We start from the raw sequence: 27,076 nt of genomic DNA on the forward strand, positions 1-27,076 counted from the left end.
TCCCCAAAAGATTTTCGCTCCTGGTGTCCCGTTTATTACCAGTCATCTTGAAGAACCAGCCAACGAAGTTATATAGCCGTCACCTGAGGCCCAGCTGACTATTAATTAAGAGATGATTGGCATGATAATTAACTTCCTAATAGAATTCCGCCTTTGGGAGGGAGCAGGAACGAACAGGGATGACCATCGCTGTGACAAGCTGCGCAGTCCCTACCTAGGCAGTCCCCTGCTTCCACAGACAATGCATGCGACGGATATACGCATGAAAGTCAAAGGCACCAGAGGCTTAAGTCTTTACGGGTGTTTCTGACCGTCCGACGACAGCTGGTCCTGGGCTTCAGATACCAAGTTCGGACAGGGAGAGCGGCTGAATTCTTTGAACCTATCTGGCCCCCCACTTCTAGGTAGTGGGGCGCAAGCATTCAGAGAGCGAGGCAGAGCTCAAAAGCATCGGGGACGTTTGCTTCCTGACTTTAGATGCGTGCGCATTACGTACCTATGTATCATGTGGACAGCAGGGGGAGAGATTTTACAGGGCGTGTGTCTAATTACATCCTGCCCCATGTCACAGAATGGGACACGTGCTTCCTCCCCTGCATGTCATGCAGGTATATTCATTTTTTCACAGTGGAGCTCAGAGGACTGGCTCGAATTTGACGGGTCCAAATGAGGATCGAGATTCGTCCCCTTCGACCCACACAACAGTCCCTTCTTCGCATCTACCGTGCGGTTTGTGAGACCCGAGCCCCTCCTGGGGCACTGCTTGCCCGGGTTTCCATTCACAGCCACGTGCTATCAAATGGGGCCCCCGTGCAGCAGGAAACCCCGTGCGTTGTCCAAACACGGCTCTGTGGGCCACAGAAGGGAGTCTCTGCCCCAGCGGGCTGTTGGCTGCCAGCCAGGGCCACCCTGTGACAACCTCAGACGCCGGAAAGCTCTCCCTGGGAGACTCCAGGCCGAGGGTGGTCTGTGGGGTCTGTGCACATAGGATATTTTGGAGGGCGCGGAGGAGCGTGTGAAAGGCAACTACTAACAGTCAAGTCCGTCACCCGATCCCTGACGCTGAGCGGACCCACTCTCTGCCCGGCTCCTACCCTGGGAGCCTGGCCTCCACAGGCTGCACCACCTGGGCTCCCTGACCTTCTGATTTCCTGTGGGGTGTAGCCAACGGGAAGCCCCGATCTGAGACTGGCAGGTGGAGAAGAAAAAGTCGGGGGTCCGGCTTCCTCCCACGCGCCCCCCAACCTCCCCGCCTCGGCGTGGCTCTGGCCGTGCTGGCGGCTTCTGTGATGGGTGACGCCACTCCCTCCCCGCGGCCCTTGGGGCTCACGGGGTTCTTCCGCTTGACGCTCCCCTCTGCCTCAACATCCCCCGTGGGTCCCTTCTGCTCAGCCCTCACCATCGCATCTGGCCCCGTCCTTACAAATGTCTCCTCGACAACCTGCTGAGGGTGCTTTCCACGGCCTCCTGCGGCCCCCTCCCTGGCACACAGGCGGTCGAGTTCCCGCACACGGTGATGGATGGATGAGCCCCGTCGAGCAGGGCTCTCCGACACGGGCTCTTAAGTGCGGGTCGTGAGAGGTGCCCGCAACACGGACGGATCAGGTAACTATTTCCTCCACAGTGCTCCTGAGGGGCGAACGTGGAGGCGGGCTCCACCGTGGCTGACCGTGGAGAGCGGCACGGTGACACCGTGACCCACGGGCACAGCGGGGGGCAGCTCTCCTGGCCCCGCTCCCGGCCTGGAAGTCAGGGGTCGCCTCCTTTCCCAAAGCCGGGGCAAACCGAGCCTTCGAATCACTTACTTGGTGCTTAGCTGCCTTTCTTACGTCCCAGACTAGCCCTGCGGCCCCTGGGGAAGGGGTTGTTACGGTCTGAACTGGGTCTCCCCCCCCCCCAAATTCCTGTGTCGAAAGCCTAAGCCCCGGCATCTCAGAATGAGACCTTATTTGGAGAAAGGCTCTTTTACGGAGATGATCAAGTGAAAAATGGGGGCGTGAGGGCACCCAGCATGACTGGTACCCTTTCAAAAGGGGAGGCATCTGGACACAGGACAGGCTTGGGCAAAGGGAGCCCCCCGTGAGCATGAAGACTACCGCCTACAAGCCGTGGGGGAAGGCCGCAGCAGGCTCTTCCCTCACGAGGAACCACTCTGCCGAAACCTCGACCTTGGACTTCCGGCCTCCAGAACCGCGGGACGGCAAACTCGTGTCGCTGCAGCCCCCTCGTTTGTGGCGCTCTGTGACGGCAGGTGAACACAAGCACCTCCTGAACGTCTGTGCCACGTGTCTGCTTCAAACCTTCCTGCCGTGGCTTGCCCCCGCTTCCGGGGAAAAGCCCAGACGCCTCTGCAGGGCCCAAGAGCCATCCTGCGACCCGGGGCTGGCCTGCCTTTCTAAGGGCATCTCCTGTGTCTCCCTTAAGACATGCAGGGACGGTGCCCTGTGGCAGCAGCCCCTCCGGCCTCCTTCCTCTGTGCGCCTGCTCCGGCTGGCCACCGCCGTCCCCACCCGCCAGCCTCACGCTGACGTGCAGACGCCAGTGCTGGGACCCGGCCCCTCGTCACCCTACGCTGTGCCCCACCGGCTCATCTGTGTCTCAGGTCACGGCTCTGACTGACTCAGGTGGCGTCCCTGTAAATCTTGCCCGACGGAAGGGAGGGGACTGAATGGCTGGGCAAAAGGAAGGACGTGTGGCCTGTCCGTCACACGCAGGAAGCTGGTGCTGGAGAAGGGACAAGCGGGGAGCAAGGGCCCGAGCCAACAGCTGAGGCCTAACGGGGAGATGAGGGTTGTCTGCAAGGCACAGACACCCACAGGCCGGGGGGGAGCGTGGTCAATGGTCCACAGGTTCTACGTCTGGGTTGTTTCTTCTGGAAGCAAAGAGGGAAAGCCCAAGCCTGGTCTCCTTCCTGCTGTTCTCTACGAAACTTCCGGAGCCCAGAGGTCCTGGGAGGAGGGAGAGGCTTCTGCTACTGGACAGTGGCAACCCTGGTGGCCCATCAAATGCCGTGAGACCACGGGCCAGTCCAAGGAGGCAAAGAGCCTGACGGGCACGGCTGCCCCCACGGGACGCTGGAGTCTCCCGGGACAGAGAAGGAGGGCCCATTTTAGGCGGGACACTGGGAGTCTGAGGGGGGGCAACACTTCGGACCAGAAGAGCGGGCGGTATCCCTGCCCCTCCACCCAAAGCGCCGGGTTCTTCTGGAATCATCCTTTCCGGGTGCGGTTTCGTAAAGAATACCTGTTTTGTTCTTCTTCTTGGAAACAGAGCAGCTCTTCACCATTCCCACTCTGGAAAACACCTGGAAAAAGGAACGTCAACGTGTATCAGCAGCTAACCTGCAACCAGCGCGGGCACGTCTTGAAAGACGGAGGCCACGTATGTGACCACGGGCCCCAAGAGGGCTGTGATTCCTGCCCGGCTTGTGCTTAAGGGGCAGACATTTACGGACTCTCTTAATCCAAGCGTCAGGCACTCGGATGATCTCGCTTGTCCCAAGCAGATCTCTAAAACAACTCCGCGGGAAGATTCTCCCGACATCCCCATTTTACAGATAGGGAAACTGAGGCACAGAGAGCCCAAAGGGCTCGCCAGGGTTGCGCCGTTAACACCGGGATCCACGTCCAGGCGTTCTGACCCGTAACTCGGGGCAACACGAGGGGAGCCCTGCGGGCTGCATACTGTTTCTGACAGTGCCTCCAATGGGCTGGTGGCCCTGGGACTGTGAACCGGCTGGAGCCCAGTCCTCGCACCCATCCGGGAGGAACCTGGACTGCATCGCCTTGGCCGGGACTTCCCGTTCCAGAAGTCCTCACTTCTTGAGGACGCGCCTAAGTCTGAAGCTTGGGTGCGTCTTCCGGGGAAAATCGATTCCCGATGACAGTCCCGTCCCGGACCCGGGAGAGCCGGCAGACCGGGCACGAAACACAGACCGCAAGCCGCACTGCCCTATTCGCAGCGAGCGTCACGGCTGGTGCGTGCCTCTTCACAAAAGCAAACTCACGCCGAACCACAACAGGCTCGGGAGCGGCCAGTGCAAAGCCCAGACTGAGCCCAGTTGCTCAGTCTGGTCAATCTTTGCCCTGGAGAGGCTGCTGTGTCAGCCCGGGGCCCTCTGCCGTGGCCACCCATCTAACTGGCAAGAGGACGGCCACATCACAGAGCCTTGGCCAGATGGCCTCGGAGTGGAGGCTCTGACCTCGTCTCCCCCAGAGAGGAGACGAGTTTCCCGGTCTCCCAGTTTCTCCCTCCAGATGCAGGCTGGCCTCCTTTCCACCCAGCAGCCACCTTCCCGCCTCTGGGACTCAGTGGACACCGTCATCCCCCCTCCTGAATGTATCTGTGGAATCTCGGAACTCAAAAGAACTTTTAGAAGTCAGTTAGTTCGATCCTTATGGTTTTTTTTTTTTGTTTTTTTTTTTTTTTTTTTCAGAATCAATCCTAATCACTGCTGATCATCACTGATTTATGCAGTTAAAAAAAAAATGAGCCAAACCCAGGTCACAGAACCGGAGAGTGTTCCCGTAAGCGGTTCTCAGACCTGTGGGGGGAGCTTGGAGACCCTAACCTTTTGGAACTGGAGGCCCTACTTGCTTGTCTCTGGCCAAGTCCTTCCGAAGGCCCCCCAACCCCATTCAGGGCAGGCCCCGCTTGGTGTTTCCCAAACACCTGCTTGGAGATGCCCATCTTTTCACCCTCTGCCTCCCTCCCAAGAATGCAGAACCCACACCCCAACCAGGGGTTCCGGGCGGGACTGTCCCTCATTCATTCCTGTGTCTCCCGCATGCTCCCGTCAGGCAAGGAGGTGGTGCTAACGTTTGCCTTTGGGTAGTTAGCCCCCCAGAGAAAACCGGGGCGGGGGGCTCTGTTTGCTGCACGCACAATGCTAGCACCGACGACACCCCCTTCCGTGTAGGGGGGTGTCCCTCCCGGCCCCTAGGCTGGTCTGGCCACTGCTCAGGTCCCCTGGTGAGGGGTCCACGGGACAGCCCCACAGGCACGTCAAGTGGCCGGCTGCTGGTTGTCCAACTCCGTACCAGCACGAGCCACGCGCACAGGCGGAATCAACCTGGGCGACTCGTCGGCAGACGGCCTCCCGGGCCCACGACCCCCGCCCCGTTTGTAGCCATCACTCACTTCCTTCAGGGTCTCCTCGGTCGTGGCGAAGTTGAGATTTTTAATAAACAGGGTACACCCGGGGGGGCTCTCCTCCTCCTCCTCCTCCTCCTCGTCTTCTTCCTCTTTCGCTGGAGCCTCCTCAGCTCCTCTCTCTGTTGGCTTTTCACCTTCCGGGGTCTCGTTGTCTGGCACTGGGTCCCCCCGCCCCCCGCAAAAAACACAAATTCGTTAAATGTGAAATCCCTTAAATGTCTAAGCCCCGGGGCCGAAAGCACGGAACGTGCTAGATCAGAGGGGTTCTGCCTCTGGGCGGCATCAGGAAGGGGCCCCGATTCCTAGCTCGCGCTGGGTTCCAGCAACTCTTAGGGGGCTGGGGGAAGACGGGGAAGGGGTGAGGCTGTCCTGCATCCTGCCTCTGGCGGGGCACCGGGATGCCCGGCCGGATGCTCGGCCAGTTGTGCGTCTGACTCTTGACTTCAGCTCAGGTCACGATCACATAGTTCATGAGTTCGAGCCCCGCGTCGGGCTCTGCTCTGCGCTGGCAGCGTGGAGCCTGCTTGGGATGCTCGCTCTCCCTCCCTCTGCCCTTTCCCCGTTTGCACTCTCTCTCTCTCTCTCTTTCAAAATAGATACGCTTAAATACAAATTTAAAGAAAAAAGCAATACGAGACACAGACCAGAAGCCTGAGCCTTGGACTAAGCCGTGTCAATCTAAACTTCCAAATAAAGTGCTGCGTGAGCTGTTTCACTGAACCACAAACCTCAGAACAACACGCGGCCGAGTTCTCAAACTGAAACACGACTCAAAACTTCCAGAAAAATGACAGAATACAGAATGGGAGCAAAAGTTAGAACCCTCTAAACACCCCATGAACCTAAGAGATGTTACGTTCAATTAAAATTCCCAATATACAGAACTTCGGGGAGCCATGCCTCATCTACTGCAACAAGTTCAGAGTTATACCCAACATCGAAAAATTAAAAAAAAAAAAAAAAAAAAAGAGACACAAACTACTAAGTACTGATAAATAGGACCCTAGGAACAGTGCTACCAAAGGCTGGGATGATACGTGCTCATTAAAAATAATGTTTGCAGGGGCGCCTGGGTGGCTCAGTCAGTTAAGCCTCCGACTTCAGCTCAGGTCATGATCTCACAGCTTGTGGGTTCGAGCCCCGCGTCGGGCTCTGTGCTGACAGCTCGGGGCCTGGATCCTGCTTCCAGCTCTGTGTCTCCCTCGCTCTCTGCCCCTCCCCTGCTCACGCTCTGTCTCTCTCTCCTTCAAAAATAAATAAACATTAAAAAAAAAATTAAAGAAAAATAAAAAAATGGATGTTTGCAAAGAATGTGTAATGACACAGAACGATGCTTATGATACAAAAATTATGAGAGAGATTAAGATATGAAACACTAAACAGTCTAAGCCCAATCACGTTCTGTCCACGCAATTTCCGGGGCGCACACACAGGGAGGCGACGCTGGAAGGCGACACAGGATGTGCTCCGGGGTGTTTCTGGAGGCCGGGATCACAGAGGGCTGTCGTTTCCGTCCCCCCAGCCCTCTTGCCACGCCTACTCAGAAGGAACAGCATTTCAGGAAGAGGGAAGAGCAGACATGAGGTTGTGCATGAGCAGGTGGGTATGTGTGGCCGCAGCTCAGGGTCGCCCAGGGGTGACAGAAGCCTCGGAAGACCGAGAACAGCACTGTGACCTCTGAGAAGTCCTGCTATGAGGAAATGTGTCCGGGTCGGTCCAACCTCCCCGAGTCACGCGATCAGGGTACAGGGTCACATCCCACCTCCGCCTACAAGCTTCTGGACCTCCTCCTTGGGGCAACTTCCTGGGGAGACTGAACCCCATCCCGCAGGTCCCTCAGAGCAGTCATGAGACTGCGCCCTCACTCCCGGGAGGTTCTGAGCAGGTGGCCCGTCCCTGTGCACAGAGCCAATCCCGGCACAGGCCCCAGGGAGGCCACTGCGCGTGCTGCCTCCAGGCTGACCGACACAGCCCTCTCCTCCCGCACACCTGCACTCAAACAGTCCAAGCTCCTTGGGGTTCAAACCCATCCCCTCGCTCTCACGCCAAGTACCCACACCGTCTCCCGTCTGTCTCCCCTGCCCCTTCTGGGCCGAGCTTAAGGCCCGCGGGTCCTAATTAAGCTTCAACTGCTTTGTCATAAAACAACCCTTTCAAGCCCCGATGGTAACGGGAGGCGGTGAGGATGTTGTCTGTTTAACATCAATTGAACAGGCAGCCTCTGCCCCTCCCACTCCCTCGGAGGTGAACCCAGAACCCAGACCCTCACTCCAGGACAAAAAAGAAGACATCAACCCAAAGGCTCCTCCCCTACCCGGAAACGAACACAGTTTACCCAGCAGGGGACTCGGTGGTGTGGCCGCACGTTCAAAGCAGAGCAGGGTGGACAAAGTGTTGCTAATGACGGGCCAGCAAAGCTATGCAAAGAGGCCGAGCCCTCAGGTTCTGCACGAGAGCTTCGATGGGAACGCAAACCACGACCTTCCGCTGGGAATGACATTTCCACCCCGCTGGCTCTCCTTGCACTCCCCATCTTGGAGATAAAAGCAGGGGCGAAGGCAGGCCGATGAGATCCCACCCCCCCCCCCCCCCCCCCGCCACGTACCAGGCGCTGAGCTCGATGCCCCGTGGGCGGCCCGTGAAAATGCTGGCGGCTGCTGCACCTGAACCCGAAATCTTAGGGACCCTCAGGCTGGGAGAGAGGCTCACGGAAGGCTACGGACATTCTTTTTACAGAGGAAACAGCGGTGGGGGTGGCAGTGGCGTCAAAGAGCGGCGACAGGGCGCCTGGGTGGCGCAGTCGGTTAAGCGTCCGACTTCAGCCAGGTCACGATCTCGCGGTCCGTGAGTTCGAGCCCCGCGTCAGGCTCTGGGCTGATGGCTCGGAGCCTGGAGCCTGTTTCCGATTCTGTGTCTCCCTCTCTCTCTCTGCCCCTCCCCCGTTCATGCTCTGTCTCTCTCTGTCCCAAAAATAAATAAAAAAGTTGAAAAAATAAAAAAATAAAAAAATTAAAAAAAAAAAGAAAGAAAAAAAAAAAAAAAAAAGAGCGGCGACAAGGGGCAGGGGCAGGAGCTGTGATGCTCGGGTTGAGGGAGGGCAGAGCTGCACTTACGGTTAGGGCTGGCACCCCAGGAACAGCAGGCGGAGCCCGGCCACGGGGAATGGAAGACCGAGGGGACCGTGGGGCTGACCAACGGCCCTGACCCCCGACGTCCGGGAAGAACGCCCGGCTTCAGATGAAAGGCGTGTTCTCCAACAGCACAGAAGTGTCTGTTCCTTCTCTAAACCTTTGTGTCTCCGGCAGCCACCTGCCTGCACCGCTCGTGGCCCCGGGGATGCTGGGACAACTAACGAGACAAGGGCACCAGTCTTGAGATCTGCTGAAAATGGGGGGGGCCTGGAAAAATTGAGAAGGGGGCCCACAGGCGAGCCAGGAAGCACCGAGCTGTGAAAAGCACACAGGCCTTAGGAATGAGTGACCTAGGTCAGAGTCCCGGTGATGCCAGGCGCTACGGGTGTGGCCCTGTGTGACTGGCGTGACCACCCCCTCAGCATCCTCAATCTGGAACACGGAGTTAAACGTGCACACGTGTGCACACACACACACACCTGCACTCTGCTGAGTCGTCTGGAAATACCAGTGGCCACTACTCCACCCACACACAGGGTCTCTGGTCCCAGGCATCGTTGCCTCTCGTCTGGATGACTGAGTAGCCTCCTCGATGGTCTCCCCAGCACGTCCCACCTTGTCTGTCCCCTCTCACCCACTCCAGCTGCACTGGCCTCTGTTCTGGCATGAAGCCTGCCAAACCCAGCCCTACCACAGGGCCTTTGCACTTGCAGTCTCCTCGGCCTGTTGTGCTCCTGTCTTGCCTCTCCAGGCCTGGCTTCTCGTCAGGTCTCAGCTCAGTGTCCTCCCCTCAGAGCACTTCCTGTCCACTCCAGCTCCAGGGGTCTCCAGCCCAGGCCTGGCCACGTGCCAACACGTTCCCCTGGGCTCCTCGACTCAAAGCCCTTACTCCATCATGAAATCACCTTATCTGAGTACTTCTCTATGTCCCCGGCTATCAGGGGAGCTCCTTGAGGATGGGACCACGTCTGACTCAGTCACCACTACGTCCCCGACGCTGGGCCCGGAGCAGATGCTCCAAAAATATCTGCGGATGATGAGTATGTCCAGCACTTGGCATGTGCCTGGAACGCAGGTGGTGCCCTGCAAATGACACTTAGTATGACTGAGAGGAACAGGGCACAGACCTCGGGGCCGCAGCTCTGGGAGCATCCGGCTCTCTCCGGTGCTGTGACCTCACGCAAGTCACTAAACATCTCTGTGCTTCCTTCTTGCGATCTAAAGCAGGGAATGGCTACAAGAAGGCCCGCTCAGAAGATGATCACGAGGCCTGTAGGAACAGTGCTTGGGCCTATGGTGATCTAGAACAGTCTCATCGGTCTTAACATCACCCCAAACGCCCACACTGCACACACTGCCCGGCAAGGCCTTGACGAGAAAGCTGGGGGGAAATGTCCTAGGCCCCTAACCCTGAGGCCTGCAGCCAAGAGAGAAAGACAGTGGCTGCAGGGACCCCACAGCTCCCTCCCTGCAGGGCGGGCTGCCTGCGCCACAGTTCGGAGTCTGGGGAACTACATCCCCGCTGGCCACGTCCCTGAGAAGGGCTCCCGCTCCCCGAGCGGCCAGGCCAGGCCCTGCCGGGGCCCGTGCCTGCATCGAGACGCCGGGTGCCACGGCCGAGAAGCCAAAGGTCGTTTCTGAAAAAAGCACTTCTGCTCCGGGCCAGACTGGGGAGACAAAGACGAGAAGGAAAAACGAGATACTGCGAAACTCAAACAGATGTTTGCCAACAAAATCACCAGGAACCAGAGAAAGAGGAAAGCAAGAAAGGAAGCAGGGCTGGGCCAGAGGGTGGGGGTGCGCGTGGAGGGGGAGGGGGTAAGGATTTAAAAGCAAGGTGGGCTGGAGGGGGCTGGGACAGGCAGGGGAGAATGTGCTTCCATCTGTAGTTAGCACAATAAAACGCAGTCACGCATCGCCACATGGGGCTTTATTATAATCAGGCCGCAGAATTTACTGTGGCTCCCCCCCTCCCTTCCCAGCTCTGGGCGCTGAAGGCTGACAGCAGAGACTGTTATCAGTTGCAAGCAGCTTTTCAGGACCTCCCCCGACTCTGAGCCCTTTATCTGGAGGTGAGGGTCTTGGTTGTGGGGAGATAAAACACACTGTCCCCCTCCCTGGAGACCGGTACAGAGAACGGAGGGCTTTGCAGAAAGGAAGGAGGGGTGGGGAAAAAAAAAAAAAAAAAAAAAAAGCTCCGTCCACTCCCCTCCCCGCTCCCTTCCTTTGGAGCCTGAGAAAATCTAGGGCTTGGGGGCTGGCTGAGTCCCCACGCAACGGGGACGGGGGTCGGGGAAGCTTCAGGAACAAGGTGGAGGCCCGGGCGAGTGTGGGGGAGGAGCATGTGAAAAAAGAGCACAGGAGGCTGGGAAGAGGGTCATGGATGCGATTCGTGTAAGGAAAGGAACAGAAAGGGCAAACGGAGGCACAGGAGGTGAGCTCTGTGGGAATTCACCTAGTAACGGGGGACGAGGCAGGGCCCGAAATCGGTCCAGACACGCACAGCTTCGCATCTGAAATCGGGCCTGCCGCCGGGCTCCGTGGCCTCCTTTGTGTGAGTCTCGTCAGCCCTGAGAGGCAGGGCCTGCAGGGCCGGAGTCTGCCTGGGATGCTCTCAACACGGCCACACAGGCCCCGGGAAGCGGGGTGCAGCGGGGCAGACTGGGGTTCGACGCCTCGGCGGAGCCCCCGCGCGGTGAGCTCCAGAATGCTTCTGCACACGGGGCCCACTCGTACTGCTAGTGTGACACCTCGGCCGCCCCCCAACAGCCCTGTCTGTGCCCCTCGGGCCTCTTCTGGGCAAGAGGGTCTGTGTCGCACCCACTGGGGTCAGCCCCGCTCAGCCCCGCTCAGCAGAAGCCGGTGCCCGCAGCTGAAATGACAGGCCATCCGCTCCGGCTTCGGCTGCTGAATGAACAACGGAGGCGGAGGGACGGTGATCTACCATAATCTCCCCAGAGCCCCGCGAGGTCGGGACGGTCATCATGCCCATTTTACAGATGCAGAAACTGAGCATCAGAGGACGGCGGCTCGCTCGGCCGCAGGGCTGAGAGGGGCCGACAAGGAAGACGGAGATTCCCCAGGAGCTCTGCGCTGCGCACGGAAGCACCAAAGTGCTCAGCGCAGGGCCCGGCACGGAGGAGTCGCCCGTGGACTCACCCGCACCGCTGTCCCACCGGGCAGCCAGCGGACAAGGCAGCTGCCTTGCGGAATGGACTTGCTAACGGGGAAGGCAAACAGATGGACGGCAAGGAAATGAGCCCGTCCACGGCGCAACCCCAGGAAGCGGGAGAGGGTTAGAACACAGCAGAGGGTAGCTCATGGGGTGGGCTTCAATCGGTCCACACGGCGGGAGCCGTGACCGTCCCTTTCCGCTCTGACGCGGGGCTGTCACCGGACGACAAACCGTCCGTCCCCAAGCTCCCACTGGGTGCCAGAGGCTTGGGACACAAAGGCCAGGGGGAGCAGCCCCCACCTTTCACGGGCCCAGACAGAGGTGCAGAAACCCTTCTTCGGGCACCATTCACTCCATCCACACACGTTCAACGGCGCCAGTCTAGGCCTGGGGCCTCACAGGGCGCAGGGTCCCCAGAAGGGCACAAGACAGCCGCGCCTTGCCCTCGTGGCTCGCCGTGTGCCAGAGATGGATATTCAACAAGAAAAACCGACGAATGAAATGAGCGTTAGAAGAGCCGAGTGGACGGAGGGCCATGCCAGGAAACACGCAAACAAGTGTGGCCACGTGGCAGTGGTCACCGAGGGAGGCACCAGCCTCGGTGGTCCTGCCAAGCAGGTAGGAAAGGGTCCTTTGCTTCCGGCAAATCAGCGAGCTTGAAAGGAGGGCTCGCTGTGGCCAAAAAATATCAGTCAGGTTCGGGTTTAGCAAGTGAACTCTAAGGCCGCTGATGATTTTAGGGTGGTGGCTCATTGGGTATGAAACATGACTACGTCACTGGGGCGCCTGGGTGGCTCCGTTGGTTGAGCATCTGACTTTGGCTCAGGTCACGATCTCACGGTTCGTGGGTTCGAGCCCCGCGTCAGCTGTGCTGACAGCTGAGAGTCTGGAGCCTGCTTCAGATTCTGGGTCTCTCCCTCTCTCTCTGCTCCTCCCCTGCTTGCACTGTCTCTCTCTCTCTCTCTCTCTCTCAAAAATAAACATAAAAAAATAAATAAAACAAAAAAAAACATGACTACATTACAAGAATTGTTTCTGATGGAGACGGAAGCAGGTTGTGAAGGGAACCCTAATACAATGTGTGGACAAAACGAACTCACCAACAGGGGGTAGGGAAGGGCTTTGGAAAGTTCACACCAACAATCAGTAACCCTGCTGACCAGGGAGGCAGGCTCCCGGAGCCTCGAAACACAGAGACTGAAGAATGGCCCTTCCTGATCGGAACAGAGACACCACACCAGTGGCTCCCGAGTGCCGTGTGCTGACTGGGCTAGTCCTGAAGAAGGCTCAGCTGACTCACGAGGACGTGACAAATGCAGCCAGCCTGGTGTCGGGGGCCGGGGGGGGGGGGGGGGGCAGGTATGGACTGTGAGCTCTAATCAATTAAAGGACCGTTCTTTAAATGCAATTTTTAAAAAAAATTTTCTAATGTTTGTTTATTTTGAGGGGGAGAGAGAGACAGCATGGGAGCAGGGGAGGGGCAGAGAGAGAGGAAGACACAGAATGCGAAGCAGGCTCCAGGCTCTGAGCCGTCAGCACAGAGCCCGACGCGGGGCTCGAACGCGTGAACTATGAGACAGTGACCTGAGCCAAAGTCGGACGCTTAACCGACTGAGCCACCCGGATGCCCATAAAGGAGCGTTCTTCAACGAGAACTCTGCTCGCCCCGTTTCTGCTGTGAAACAGCCTTTCTGGGGATGATGGAGAGGGCCGATGGGAGACTTATTTTTTCAATTCTTATTTTAATAAACGGGTAACCCTACAGGGGGTAGGTATGAAAGTGGACGCTGCTGGTGAGCAAAGTCCCAACACGTGGATAACAGGACCCCCGGTCCTTTTCAAAACTTTTCTCAAGGTCTTTGATTCTAGGGTGCGGTCACGGCCCCATGGGTGCTTCTCCCCTCCTAGGGGGCATCTGGGGAACACCCAGGGGATGCAGGTGGTGTTTCAGGAAGTCACGAGCACTGGGGACACTCCTGACACTTAGTGGGTGGCGTCTGGGGACACAAAATGCCTTGCAAGGTGCACAGCGGTCTGACAAAGAACTGTGCTGCCTCTGTGCCATTGGTGCCGTCCCTGCCCTTGCAGCCGTCTGTGACCAGGGGGCGCTATGCCACTCTAAGGACCTGGAGAGTATGTATCTCCCCTGGAGTCGCCCTCCTTGGCCAGGCATCCTGGTGGATGCACACAACAAGGTCGTTTTCACCTGCTCTGTTCCAAATCCATAGGCTGGTAGATTCTGGGAGTTTCTTTCAACCCTTAACTGATGAGCGGAAAAGCTGGCTACTCTCGTCCCGCCTGTAATTCTACGTTCTACCTGTCGAAGGGCGTTTTCTGAGACGCACTGGTTTCCAGGACGAACAAAGAACTTTGCCAGACACCTGATACGCTCTAGTGCAGCGCCCACACCCCCCCCTTGCCTGCCACCCCAGGGCACCCCGGCCTCAGCTCTTACAGGTTTCCGGCTCCGCCGCGCCCTCTTCCGCGGGTCCTGTTGGGGGGTCTCGGGGTTCCTTCTTCTGCGGGGCGGAGCTGGAGAAGACGCCCACCGGAGCCCATTCCAGATACAGGGGCACGTGGCGACACTGCAGAGACGGGGCAGGGGAGGGGCTCAGTTCCCTCTGCAGAGGAAGAGCCCGAGGCTCAGACTGCAAGGACGACTCACCCCGGGGAACGGAGCAAAGGGAGAGGCACGGCCTGGAGCCCTGTGTGCTGCCTGATCCCTGAGAGCAGCTTGGGGCCCCCTGGCTGCAGCCTGGGGCTCAGGGGAGAGGCCCCAGCGTCTGCTGTCACCGGACGTGTTTGTGTCTCCTCGTGTTTTCTCTGGCTGGGCAATGGAGGGGAGTGGGCCAGGGAAGGGGACCGGTGATAAAGCACAGCACAGTGGATCGGGACCGTCAGAAACCCACGTTCTCCCCCCCCCGCCTCCAGCTGCCAATACCACAGGGCAATGTGTGTGCACGCAGAGTTTTTCCCTTTAAAGAAAGGACGAACCGGACACCGATAGATAGTCTGTGCGGCGCTAAAGTGCCCGATAAACAGAAGCTACTCGTAGCGGGTTGAAGGGTGACACCCCCACAAAGGTAAGTCCGCATCCGAAGCCCCAGAACCTGTGAATGAGACCTTATTTGGAAAAAAGATCTTTGCAGATATCACTTAAGTAGAAGATCTTGAGATGAGAGAATCCGGGTTATTGGGGTGGGCCCTCAACCCAATGACAAGTGTCCTCGTAAGAGAAAGGCAGAGGGAGACCCGGGACAGAGGGAAAGAAGGCCACGTGAAGAGGGAGGCAGATGCTGGGGGGACACGGCCACGAGTGAAGGGACACGTGGTGCCACCAGCCTCTGGCAGAGGCAGCGGAGGGTGCTCTCAGAGCGAGCAGGGCCCGAGGACGACTGGAATTCAGACTTCTGGCCTCCACGACTGCGAGACAATACAGTGCTGCTGTTTTAAGCCACCGCGTTTGTGGCCATTTGTAACGGAAGCCGCAAGAAACTAACACGCTATGACAGAAGCGTGTGCACATGTAATGCTCCTTCCTCTTTACCCAGAAAACAGGGGACAGGCCGCTTACAGGAGTGACTTCTAACTTATCGCGAGTACAAGATACCCGAAGCTCTGGGAACGATGGCCCCGATTCATCCGGGGATGGAAAACCAAGGAAAGCCAGAGTCAGGCAAGGAGCCATGGCCAGGTTTCTGGGGGATGTTTAGGGCGCCCCTCTCACATTCTCCCGCCCTGAGGTGTTCTCAGGGCTGGGGCAGCTGGCAGATCATGTCAGAGAGGGCTGGTCTGCAGACAGTGCCTCACCAGCCTGCCTGCGGGTCCCTCGGCCCCCTTGCCCTCTCCTGAGCAGGCCCCGGCAGCCCTACCTTGGAGTAGGCCAGATGCCTGAAGGCCCTGCGGGCCTCCAGGGGCTCCAGGAACTCCACGATGGCAGTGACACCGCCCTCGGGCAGCAGCACTCGACCCAGGCTGCCGAATCGGCCAAAGGTCTCCTGCAGCTCGGCCGCCAGGGTGCCCGCCGGGAGGTTCTTCACCAGAATTACAGTCTTGCTTCGCTCGGCTGCAGCCTGTGGGGCAGGGAATAAACACACGTCGGGCAACAGGCGGGAGAATCCCCCAGCCCAACACCAGCCCCGATCTGTGGCTGGCTCTGCACCAGGTACCCCTCTGCGGTCTCAGGTGCCAGGTGCTTGGGGAGCGGGCCCCCGAGGCCCCACTCTCTTGGGCACGCCGCTCCAGGGGGCAGCTTTTTAGAATGGGAGGAGGGCTCCAGCTCTGGAGCCCGGGTCAAATCTCAGCCCTTCCCCTCCTGAGCTGTGGCAGATTCTGACAATGCCTGACCACAGCTCTCTCTGGACCTTCCAGAACGTTCCTGCCCAGACTGCCAATGGCCAGGACGTGCATCTCAGGGCCGAGAGCCTTTTTTCCTGGAACTCCAGACACCACACGTGGGGCAGGCAGGAAGGGCCGAGGGGTTAACACCCTGGGAGCAGCCTACAGCTCTCAGGAGTTCACGCGTCCCCCGTCCTCTGGGCAGGACAAGTGTGAGGTATGAGCTCTGCAGCTTTCCCCATAAAGCTCAGCCCCCTCGCTGCACCAGCAGTTACTGTAATAAGCACCCCCCACGCTGACCTCCCTCCCCCTTGACCTTTCTCACCAGTATTTTCTGCACTGCCCAGTAACCTACATGCACTTGACCCTGTGTCAGCATCTGCTCTTGGGAGAAGCCAAACGAAGACACTGGCCATCCAGCCCGAGAGACGTACTGCACCCTGCTTCAGCCCCTCACCTAACGTTGAGGACGCGGCGCCTGTTCCACGGGACCCTTGCGGGGACGGACTTAATTATGCGCCTTAATACGAGCCAAGTGCATAGAGCACGTGCACTCTGTAAATGTCAGCGGTTACTGTACTGAAAAGCGACACGGGAAGGGCGGGAAAGAGCCAAGATATAATGGAAAAACCCCGGGCACGTGGAGTATCCGAGCATGAGTCTCAGCTTGGCCACAAATCTAACTGGAAACCTTGGGTCAGTTGCTTTCCCTCTGGCCTCTGTTTTCTCATCTGCAAAATGGACTAGCTAATGGTCATGCCCATCCTCTAGGCCTCGCTGCTGCTGGAAGGACTAAGATGGGTGAGGTGGAAGCCGTCTGTGGGTGGGAAGGGCTGCACCCCAGTGGGCTTCAGGTGCAACTCCGGCCGCAGGGGATGATGGCTAGGGGTGTGGGCTCTGGGGCTCCACCCTGACTTGCTTTGTGACCTGGAACACGTGTCTTGGCCTCTCTGTGCCTGTGGCTCCCCCCCCCCATCTAAGGATCACCATGGGAGCAACCAGTGCTGCTTTCCCGGCTTGTCAGGTGAGTGACCCCAACAATAACACACAAACGCAGATGACCGCCGCGGTCAGTCCCACTACGTGTCAGCTATTAGTGTATTTACTTGACATACCCACGCAGCCTTCCTTCCCAGCTGCCCTCTTACGGTAAACCTGAGGGCCTAGACGGCTGAGGAGAGTGCTGTTTGGGAGTCAGAAGCTGAGATTTAGCTTGAGCTCCTGCCACAGGCTCACTGTGTGACCTCTGAGTCCCCCGCCCCCCTCTCTGGGCCTCAGTGTCTTGTGACGGAGGGGTGGGTGTGAGGGGGCCTTGGCGGGCCCGCTAAGACTCGACCATCCGTTACTCTAATCTCCTATGTGGTGGAGAATAAACCATGTTTAAGTGCTGGTCTGTAACCTACCTGGTCCAAGGAAGGTCTAAACCCCCAGATAGCAGGTGCTTTTAGTAAGGTGCTGGGTGGGGGGCGGGGGACGGGCTGTTCGGGGCCCCTCCCATCTGGGTGGAGAAGCCGTGAGTCACAGGGCAGTCCTCCTGCACACCGCCCCCAAGAGACACCATCCAAGTTAAACGGGTCCCTCGTCTGAGCCCACGTGAAACTTTTCTCTTTAGAGACAATTTAAGGGTTAACACTGATCATCCTTGAAAGGCCTGACCCTCAAACCTGCCAGCTCACCCGGATCTGAAACTCCACCCTCGGCTCCCCGGTGGCTGGTGACTCGCCGAGCTGGTACCCACCTGGCTGAAGGAGTCCAGGCTGACCCCGTTGTCCAGGAGAAAGCGCCGTACTTCTTGAACGAGCTGGGTCTCCCCTAGGGCCACACGCACGGCCACGCTGCCCTTGGTCTCCTGCGGGAGAGGGGAAAGGAAGAGGCCGTCAGCCGGTGGGCAAGGGACAAGTCAGCCGTCCCGTCTCCCAACAGCCTGAAGAGGCGGCCGGATGGGACTGGGCCCCCCGCCGCCGACGCCCCTCACATACCCACAGCGATTTGTGCCTCTGGCTTCTGTGCCTTTCACAGTAAATCAAGGACTCTGCGCCCACCTCTCTGGCTTCGTGCCTCACCCTCCACTGTGGCCGTGCAGGCCGACCTTACCCCCACCTCGGGGTTCCCGCGCTTGCTGACCTCTGCCTGCACGGCGCTTACCCCACAATCCCTCCTTCCATCAAACTTCTGCTGAGATGTCACTCTGGTGACCAGCCTACCCTCGCTCGCACACCCTCTCCCCTACTCGGCTTAACTTCTTCATAGCCATCACGGACAGGCTGCGCCTGTTTGTCAGAGTCTTCCTCCTCCGGAAGGCTCTGGAAGAACAGGACTCTCTGCGAGGGGTGCCTGTGGAATCTGAACGGGCCGTGCGCGTCCTACGCCCCACACGGTGGCCCCGAGCCCCATCCAGCCACTGAACACTTGCAGTGTGGCACGTGCGAATCAAGAAGCACTCTGAGCAAAAAAACACGTGCTGGGTTTCGAACGCAAAATATCTTGTTGTCTTTTATACAGTGTATGAGGTTGAAATGACATCGGGGCTACGCTTCGGCTCCACTGAGCTAAATGAAACAGATTACGAGCACGAACCTTGCCTGTTCTTTTTTGCTTTTTAAGAAACACGGCCACCAGGATGTTTCCCAGTGCACGTGGGGCACACGTTCTCATTCTAATGCACAGTGCTGACCTCGAGTGTTGGGCAGGAGTAAATGACAGCGGGTCAACGGGCTTATGGGCCGAAACCCCTGTAATCCTTTGCTGACTGGCTGGAAAACACACGCAGAGGTTCTGCCTAAGGTGGACTCTGCCGTGGTGTAACTACACACACGTGTGTTTTATTTATTTATTTTTTTAAGTTTTTTTTAACGTGCATTTATTTTTGAGACAGAGAGAGACAGAGCATGAACGGGGGAGGGGCAGAGAGAGAGGGAGACACAGAATCTGAAACAGGCTCCAGGCTCTGAGCGGTCAGCACAGAGCCCGACGCGGGGCTCAAACTCACGGACCGTGAGATCAGGACCTGAGCCGAAGTCGGCCGCTCAACCGACTGAGCCACCCAGGCGCCCCACACACGTGCATTTTAAAGAAGGCCTGTGATCTGAGGGTGCTAGAGAGATGGGTGGAACGAGTCAGCTGGAATTAGGTTCGACTTCGACAGGAAGCGGGGCAGAGACTGAGGACTCCTCTTTTCCCGTCTCAAAGACTGGGGCTGCCCCGGGCCGAGGGACCGGGCACAGCAACCTCTAAAGAGGCGTGTGACCGGGCTTGGTGCATGGGCACCAGACTCAGGCAGACCTGGTGTCATCTCATCTCAGGCTTTTCCAGGGGCATGACCCTGGGCAAGCTGCTTTGTGTCCCTAGACCTGTTTCCTCATCTGGAACGTGGGACAGGAGGAGTGCTAAGTCACTGGGCTGTGGCGAGGAGACCACACAGCTGGGTGTTTGTCATCAGCTGTGGCCTCTGGCTCGGCTCCACACGGGCCCGGGAGACACAGGCCTGGATCATGGATGGGACACTTCTCGACGAGGCCCCGAGGGTGCCCACAACTTCAGCCTGAGGCCTGGGGCTTGGAGATGACCCCCGAACAACGGCCCCTCCCCTGCTCCTTCTCCCCTCCCCCCGGCATTGGGCCCGGAGCCCACCATGTCGGATGGGACGCCCACTCACGTGGTCAAACACTTGACTCTTGGTGGCGCTGTATTTCTGTGCAATGGCGTCGGCCACAGCGTTTGGGCCTATGAACAGCGTGTTCCAGTTGTGAGAGCTGAGAGGCAGAGGCAGAACGGGGAGGTCAGACCAAGGCTGAACGAGCGGAGTGTCTTCTCAGGTGCAAAGCCTCAGAGAAGTAAGCTCACTGCCCGCCCTTCACCCAGGGCCCAGAGACGTGAGCAAGGACAATACAATCCCTAATATCTGACCAGCATTTGCTTTGTGCCACAGATTAAGCACTTTGCTTATATTAACGCACCTAATTCTAATAACACCAAAAAAGCAAGGCACCACTGTGATTCCCCCCCCACTAAGCAGATGAGGAAAGCGGGGCTCGGCAAGGTCATGGCGAGAGGCTGAACCCATCCCAAGGGGCCAGAGCACCCGGGCAGCTGGAGGGGCGGGGCCCAGAGGCTGGTAGCAGGTAAGGACCTGGAGCTGTTGGCTTTGTCTTTAGATTCTTTCTTCTTCTTATAAGACGATGATCCTGAGGTATCGGTGTCCTCACTGGCTTCCTTCTTGATGGTGGACGGTAACACGTGTAGCATCCTGCCCTGTGGGGGGCGGGGGTGAGAAGGGGGTAGAGAGAGGAAGGGAAAGGGTACGTCCACATCCTGCCTCAGGACACCAGTCCCTCCACCGGCAGCTGGAAAGGCTGGACAGAGTCTCGGGAAGAACCATGTGGCCACCCACGCACAATGTGGGGCCTGGCCATGGGACTCAGGGACGGGACACTGGTGGGGACCTTTTGACACAGCCTCACAAGGGAAACTGAGTTTATAAAATGCCTGCAGGGATGCCTGGGTGGCTCAGTCGGTTAAGCGTCCGACTTCGGCTCAGGTCATGATCTCACGGCTCGTGAGTTCGAGCCCTGCATCGGGCTCTGTGCTGAGAGCTCAGAGCCTGGAGCCTGCTTCGGATTCTGTCTCCCTCTTTCTCTGGCCCTTTCCCTTTCGAGCTCTGTCTCTCTCTCCCTCTCAAAAATAAACATTAAAATAAAAAATAAATAAAAAAATAAAAACAAAATGCCTGTAGCAGCCCCCCTCCTGTCCTCTCGCACGGAGGTGGGGGCACCACATGGGCAGGAGCCAGGTCTAGCTGGAGAGATCGATAAATCATGAATGAACGAATGACTGGGGCAAAAAGGAGAAAGGGAGCTCGAGGTGGCCTGGGCTTGAACAGGCCTGCTAAGCACACTACATGGTAACACTGGAAAAAAGGAAGAGTTTTTTACACCCTATTGTGACCATTTAATATGACCAGGTCCAAACTCTCTTTCCTTATTTCTCTTCCCAGCGGTATTTCTGGGGACGGACAGCATATTGGTTCGTGTGACAAACAGTTGGGAGTGTGTACTGTGTGCCGGGCGCTGTCCTAGGTGCTGAAGGGCCCTGCCCTCATGGAGCCACCTTCCACTGGTTCTGGTAAAAAGGAGTGGCTTCGCACACCATCACGCGTGTTTTCTTGTAAACGTGGGTGCCTGTGCACGTGGGCACACGCACCCCTTCTCGACCTCCTGAGCCCAGCCGCCACCCGCCAGCCTCGAGCAGTCACCTGGAACACCTGCCCATCCACTTCGGCGTAGGCCTTCACGGCGTGCTCGGGGAACATGAAGGTGACGAAGGCAAAGCCCTTGGGTTTCTTGGTCAGGCTGTCAATGGGGTAATGAAGCTCAGACAGGGGACCTGTGGACAGGAGAGGCGTCAGCACCTCGGGGGCCGGGGCTGGGCCCAACACGCAGATGGGTTTTAACACATAACAGCTGCTGTTCTGGGTTGGTCACGGCCACTTGGCCCAAGGAACAATGTGGCAAGTGGTTGGCACCAGACCACCTCAAGGGTCAAGAGTGTCCTTGATTCACAGTCCTTTATGCGGCTACCCTCAAAGTACAGGTGCCTGGGCTGGATCCTGCCTCCACACGGATGTGTGTGGCCTTGGGCAAACCCCAAGCCTCCACATGCCTCAGTCTCTCGTCTATAACACGGCACCCCAAGAGCACCGAGCTCACAGGACAGCGGTCAGTACATCCACAGAGGCATCAATGTGTGCAGTGTGCTGAACGGCACTGCTCCAGAGTTAGTGCCCCAGAGGCTTCTGCTGTGACGTGATCATTACGCTCTAAATAAAGCCTGTCTGAACCGGCTTCCACCCTAAACATCAGGCTGCCCTCTCTGTCTTCATCTTCCTGAACGGACACCTGCCCGTCCCCTCGCCCGTGCGGCCCAGCCCTGCTGTGCAAACCAGGGCAGTGGCCATGGGCTGGGAGGTTATACCAACGTGCCTGCTTGCAGAGTCCTGCCCGGGGCCGCCCTGCCCCCACAACAGGCACTCAGCCGGGCTCAGGTCCTCACGGCCGTCCTCCAAACGGAAGTGAGGGATCCCAAAGCTTCCAGGCCTTGCCCTCCACCTCAAACCCTCACTTCCTTCCCTCCAACGGCCACAACCTTACAAACACACACAGCCCTGCGTGCCAAGCTGAATCCCAGGCCTTCCAATTCTCTCCTGAGAGAGAACAGCAGCAGCAACCGTGACGGCGGACATGACCCTTGCCGTCAAATGCACTTGGGACGCTCGGTCTGGAGAGCGAGGCCTCAGATGGTGGAGCTCAGACCAAAGAGCACGGTCACATCCACACCACCAGTGACCAGACTTCAACCACTGAGCAGCGAGGCAGTCCGGACGGCATGGGCAAGCTCCGCAAAACGTTTCCGAATCTCGTCTGTCCTGGGGTCAGACGGTGAGGGCAGGAGAGGGCAGGTTCCGACAGCACGCGAGGCCTGTGATGCCACCTTTCACTGGGGGCCCTGCTAACCCCCGGTGTAGGTGACATGTCGACGCTCACCCCAGCTCAGGGATCATTAGCCCCATCTATGGATGAGCAGATGGAGACTAGAGGGGTGACACCATTTGCCTGTGGTCAGGAGCCCCCCGGGAGGCAGACTGGACCGGAACTCAGGCCATGTGCTTGCACTATGTGCTGTGGGCGTGCGCGGTGAGCGGGAGACAGGGCCCCTACCAAATCTGGAGAAGAGCTGTCCCAGGTCTTCCTCGGTGCTGCTGTAGGGCAGGTTCCGTACGAAGAGCCTCCCAGAGTCGGCCAGGTCCTCCTCCTCTTCGTTCTCCCCGAGGGTCCGGCCTGGCCAGGGTTTGGTGCTGTTCTTCAAGGGCCCCTTGGCCGTGGGGGCGTTCTTTTCCCTGAACACCTCGATGTAGCGCCCGCCTGCAGGAGGAGGGAGTCAGGGCTCCGGAGCAGGCCCGGAACCTGCCGGGACTGCTGGGTCGCGATCCACACTCCCTTGCCGCCTTCCAGGTGTCACGGCCAAGCCGACAGCGCGGGCTCTGGCTCTACTGCTGGGTGGCAGTCTGGGCCGGTGACGGGCCTGAACCCGGAGGGCCCCCTCCCCGAATCTCACCCATCCGACTTCAACCCTGGGGGAGCCTGCCCCGCCACCCCAGGCCCCTGTGCCGCATCCCCTCTGGGGGCGGGCCCCCCCGCAGGGCTCGCAGCTCTGCCCGGGCAAGGGTGTCACGTGACAGCCAACGCTGGAGAACGGTCTCTGTGCAGAACCCTGTGCGCCTGATTAGACCCTGATCATCCCCTCCACGTGCAGGTAGTAGGTGCTCAATGAAAACCGACCGCCTGACTTACTAACAAGACTCCTCGGGCTTCCCACCTTTCCTAACAGCACTCGTGTCCTCACTGGGGGGTCACTGGCTGGCCCTGAATCACCTGTCTGCACTGGGATGCGTCACAGACTGCATCTGTGGACATTGTTCGGGTGACCCCCCCCCCCCACCCCGCCCAACGGTGGGAACATGTGCTTGCTGCCCCCTCCACTGAACGGCCTGCCTGCGAAGCCAGAGCCGGCTCCCCTACTCCTCCGGGCTTTGCTCCAATGTCACCTGGGTGAGGCCCAAGTGGATGAAGTCCTGTTTCAAAACGCGGCTCCTCCAATCCCAGCCTATCTGACGGCTGCCTGTCTCTGCCCGCCGCGTGTCAGCTTTCTCCAGGAGGGCAGAGACAGGTCCGTTCTGCTCACCGCTGTATCCCCCGTGTCGGGAGCAGTGTCTGGCCCCCAGCAGGCCCTCCACAAAACTTCACGGGGCAAATGAAGGAGCCAAGAAAGCCCTGCGAGCAGGGAGGGGCGGGCTTCCTTACCCATGTACTCCCTGTTGCATTTGAGAGCTTGTTTCACTTCCTCCTCGCTGCTGAAATCCACAAAGATGTACCCTGAGGGACGATGACAAAGACAGAATCTGTAGACACGGGTGGGAGTCACCCAGGAGTGCCCGTGCTGTGCTAGGTGTCCGGGGGGAGCCCGAGCAGAAGGTGGGGGGGGGGGGGGGAATCTCCCATTTCTGCCAAGTCTCCAAAACACAAGCCGACTCTCCTGCCCCCTCCCCCTCCCCGCCCCAGGCCAAACTTCTCTTTGCAGGGAGCCAGCGGGGAGACACCGTGGCCCGGCTGTACATGTGGAGGGCCTACAGGAGTCACGAACACGGGAGGCCCTCACCTCCCTTCCAGCCTCACCCCACCCGAACCAGGGCCTGCCCCATGGCCTTCCCTGGAGACGTGCCCGAAGCTGCCGTGTTACGACCAGCTTGGCGCCTGTACGGCCATCCCCACGATTGTCTGTGAGCCCCTGAGGCCCCAACGTGCATACAAAGGAGGACCCAGGAGTCCTTCCTGGAGCCCGGACGGACCGAGGCCTCACACCTCCACCTCACACAAGGCCTCAGTGCTGTCAGGAAGCAGAGCATCAGGGCGAACAGATGGCAGGGCTGTGACCTCGTCCAAAGCCCACGGTCCGAGGCCTCTATCACAAGGCTGTTTATTCCCTCCTAAGATTCTCCTTCCTGTCTGTTCCCAAAGGCAGGCTCCTCATCCGTCCCCATAAACATCCTCCCCCCCCCTTCCCTCCCCCTCTGCCACACCCCAGCCCAGCCTACCGCTCTGATCCTTCCCAGGAGGGCTGCAAAGCCCCACCCGGCCCATGGCCCCAGGACCCTCCTGTCACCAGCCAGGGGTCCGTTCTATATCCAACTGTGGCCTCCCTATGCTTTAAGCCACTGGCAGGGTCCTGCACCCAGGCTGAAGTCCACGGTCATTAGCAAGCCCCAGGCCTGGGGGCCAGGTCCTGGGTCCTCACCGGCTATTCTAAGGGGACATTCTGCCCCTCCTCAAAAGCGTCATGGTCACATGCCTGCTCCCTCCAGTTCCCAAGCCTCCAATAGGGTTTTAATAGCAGCTCTTGGGGAGTGTGCATAGGCGTTCAACCCTGTTTAGATGCTGTGTGTGTACTAACTCACTAAAGGACTTAATACAATTTAATGAGGCAGGACGCCCTACTACACAGTTGAGCAAACTGAGACAAAGTCCCTCATCCCTGGGCACAGGGCTCGTGAGCGGCCGAGCTGGGATCTGAGCCCAGGCAGGCGCTCGTCACCCCGTCCTCCACCGCGCTCGGAGAGCTGGGCAAGGAGGGAGGGCTGGCAGGTGGAGTGGACCCGCCTGGGAGGCAAGGTTGCGTGCTCAGAGACCGGGGAGGAAAGATGACAAGAGCCCCCCAAAGTAGGAGCCTTTGCGTCCCTAGACATCAGCCACAGTTCCTGAACCCTCCGCCCATGCCAGAGTCTTCTCACCCAGGATGCCCTGCATGCCCAGTGCCGGCCTCCCCATGGCCGGAGGCCCTCAGTGCATTCCTCCGTATCCTGCAGCCTCCCGGCCTGGCCAACGGGTAGGCTCTCCAAGCTCAGGCCCTTCTTTCCAGCATGCTCCCCACCTCTCCGAAGCCTAGAGAGGGGGCCGGCCACCAGGAGTGGGAAGGGGCGCAGAAGAGGGCAGCACAGGGGCAATACCACACATTCTCAGCAACTCAACAGTGCTGCCCGTGGACCCGGCCCAGAAAACCCCAGGACCAAGGACATCTGCTTTTTTTTTTTTTTTTTTTAATGTCTACTTATTTTTTTTTTCAAAGAGAGAGAAACAGAGTGCAAGCAGGGGAGGGGCAGAGACAGAGGGAGACACAGAACCCAAAGCAGGCTCCAGGCTCTGAGCGGTCAGCACAGAGCCCGACGCAGGGCTCAAACCCACGAACCGTGAGATCATGACCTGAGCCGAAGTCGGACGCTTAACCACCCAAGCGCCCAGGGGTATCTGTCTAAACAGAACAGGTGAGCCGACGAGCGCAAGTGTGGGCTGAGGTGGGGAGGGGAGAGAAGAGGAACAGGTTAAGACGACCCGCCAGGCCGCCAGGGAGGCTGGCCCTGGTCCTGAGCGCTTCAGCCCGTCCACTGAACGGGGCCCCGCAAACCGCAAACCCAGCAGCTGCCCCGAGCCTCCATCGATACCGCCTGCCTCCCCCTCAAGCTGGCACCGGCCTTACCTGTCTTGTTCCCGTGAGCATTTCTCACTATTCGAATGGCCACTGGTCTCAGCGGGGCCAGGAATTCCATGACATTCTTCTACAAGAAGAAAAGGTTTTCCTCCTTTATCGACCCAGTAACAGACGTGCAACCCCATCAAGAAACGGGGGCCAAATTTCTGAATTCAGAGAGGTCCCCACAGTGGCTTACCCTTCAGCATCTCTCGCACCTCTGAACAATATGTATCTTTTCCCCTTCGTAAAACTACCTTAGAAAAGGTTTGTAAAAAAAAAAAAATTGGGAGTGAAAAGTATAAATATATCTGTAGAGTAGTAACGTTCCAATCAGCATTTTCAGGCGTGGTTTCCGATCTTTTTTCTTTTTACATATTTGGGATTAACTCTTTTGTCACTTCTCATTAATGCAAGAATATCTGTCCATGTTACTTCTTCAAGGTGACACATAGAAACTTAAAGGGCTGTTGTAGACAGTCCCCGATTTTCTGAACTCTTTCTGTTTTGGACTAAAGGTGATTTAAACACACTTTCTTTTTTCTCTTTTTTCTTTTTTTTAATGTTTTATTTATCTTTGAGAGAGAGAGAGAGAGAGAGAGAGAACGAGAGAGAGGGTGACAGAGAATCCAGAAGAAGCTCCCGGCTCCAAGCTGTCAGCACAGAACCTGATGTGGGGTTCGAACTCATGAACCACAAGATCATGACCTGAGTCGAAATCGGACACTTAACCAGCTGAGCCACCCAGGCACCCTAAACACATTTTCTTAAGATGCCCACAAATGTACACAATATTAGCAAATGCCGAAAAGTACAAAACAAGAAGTCAAAAATGGCCCCGGTTTCCAATGCCCAACTCACTTTTGTTGGCTTTTTATTAAAAATGAAAGTAGGGGAACCATTCTCATTTGTGTACTGGCTTTTAAGCCTGTTAGAGAAGCTTCAAAGGTGCAAGCCACGGTAAAAATCAAGGCACAGAAGACGAATGGAAGAAGTCCAGTAAAGTTGGGAATGTGTGCTGTTACTGCCCCCATTTTTAAAAATGTCAAATTACCAAATTCTCCCCCCCAAAAAACCTTTTTCCTCATTTTCATGTGCCTACTGAGAAATCTAGAAGGTGTGTCTTCTTTATGGGGCACCGGGGCGGCTCAGTCGGTTAAGCGTCGGACTCTTTTGACTTCAGCTCAGCTCCCGATCTCACAGT

At 57.9% G+C, this 27,076-nt stretch overlaps 1 protein-coding gene and 1 long non-coding RNA gene across 3 annotated transcripts in view; one reads left to right on the forward strand and one right to left on the reverse strand.

Annotated features, from left to right (window-relative positions):
* RBM19 (RNA binding motif protein 19) overlaps positions 1 to 27,076 on the reverse strand; it is a 144,005-nt gene that overhangs the window by 100,474 nt on the left and 16,455 nt on the right. For both annotated transcript variants that reach the window (XM_078435763.2, XM_078435764.2), the window contains exons 8-18: positions 25,882 to 25,960; positions 23,655 to 23,726; positions 22,512 to 22,715; positions 21,050 to 21,180; positions 19,928 to 20,049; positions 19,454 to 19,550; positions 17,537 to 17,647; positions 15,333 to 15,533; positions 13,916 to 14,045; positions 5,140 to 5,312; positions 3,244 to 3,304 (exon numbers count right to left, since the gene is read on the reverse strand). In XM_078435763.2, coding sequence (XP_078291889.2) covers positions 3,244 to 3,304; positions 5,140 to 5,312; positions 13,916 to 14,045; positions 15,333 to 15,533; positions 17,537 to 17,647; positions 19,454 to 19,550; positions 19,928 to 20,049; positions 21,050 to 21,180; positions 22,512 to 22,715; positions 23,655 to 23,726; positions 25,882 to 25,960 — 1,381 coding nt within the window. The remainder of the gene's footprint in view (positions 1 to 3,243; positions 3,305 to 5,139; positions 5,313 to 13,915; positions 14,046 to 15,332; positions 15,534 to 17,536; positions 17,648 to 19,453; positions 19,551 to 19,927; positions 20,050 to 21,049; positions 21,181 to 22,511; positions 22,716 to 23,654; positions 23,727 to 25,881; positions 25,961 to 27,076) is intronic.
* On the forward strand, positions 16,755 to 18,370 carry LOC144613909 (uncharacterized). The gene is made up of 2 exons (XR_013551369.2): positions 16,755 to 16,822; positions 17,411 to 18,370. It is a non-coding gene; the product is annotated as an uncharacterized LOC144613909 (long non-coding RNA).

Source organism: Panthera onca, chromosome D3, assembly GCF_046562875.1.
Source record: "Panthera onca isolate mPanOnc1 chromosome D3, mPanOnc1 haplotype 2, whole genome shotgun sequence".
Classification (NCBI taxonomy): domain Eukaryota; kingdom Metazoa; phylum Chordata; class Mammalia; order Carnivora; family Felidae; genus Panthera; species Panthera onca.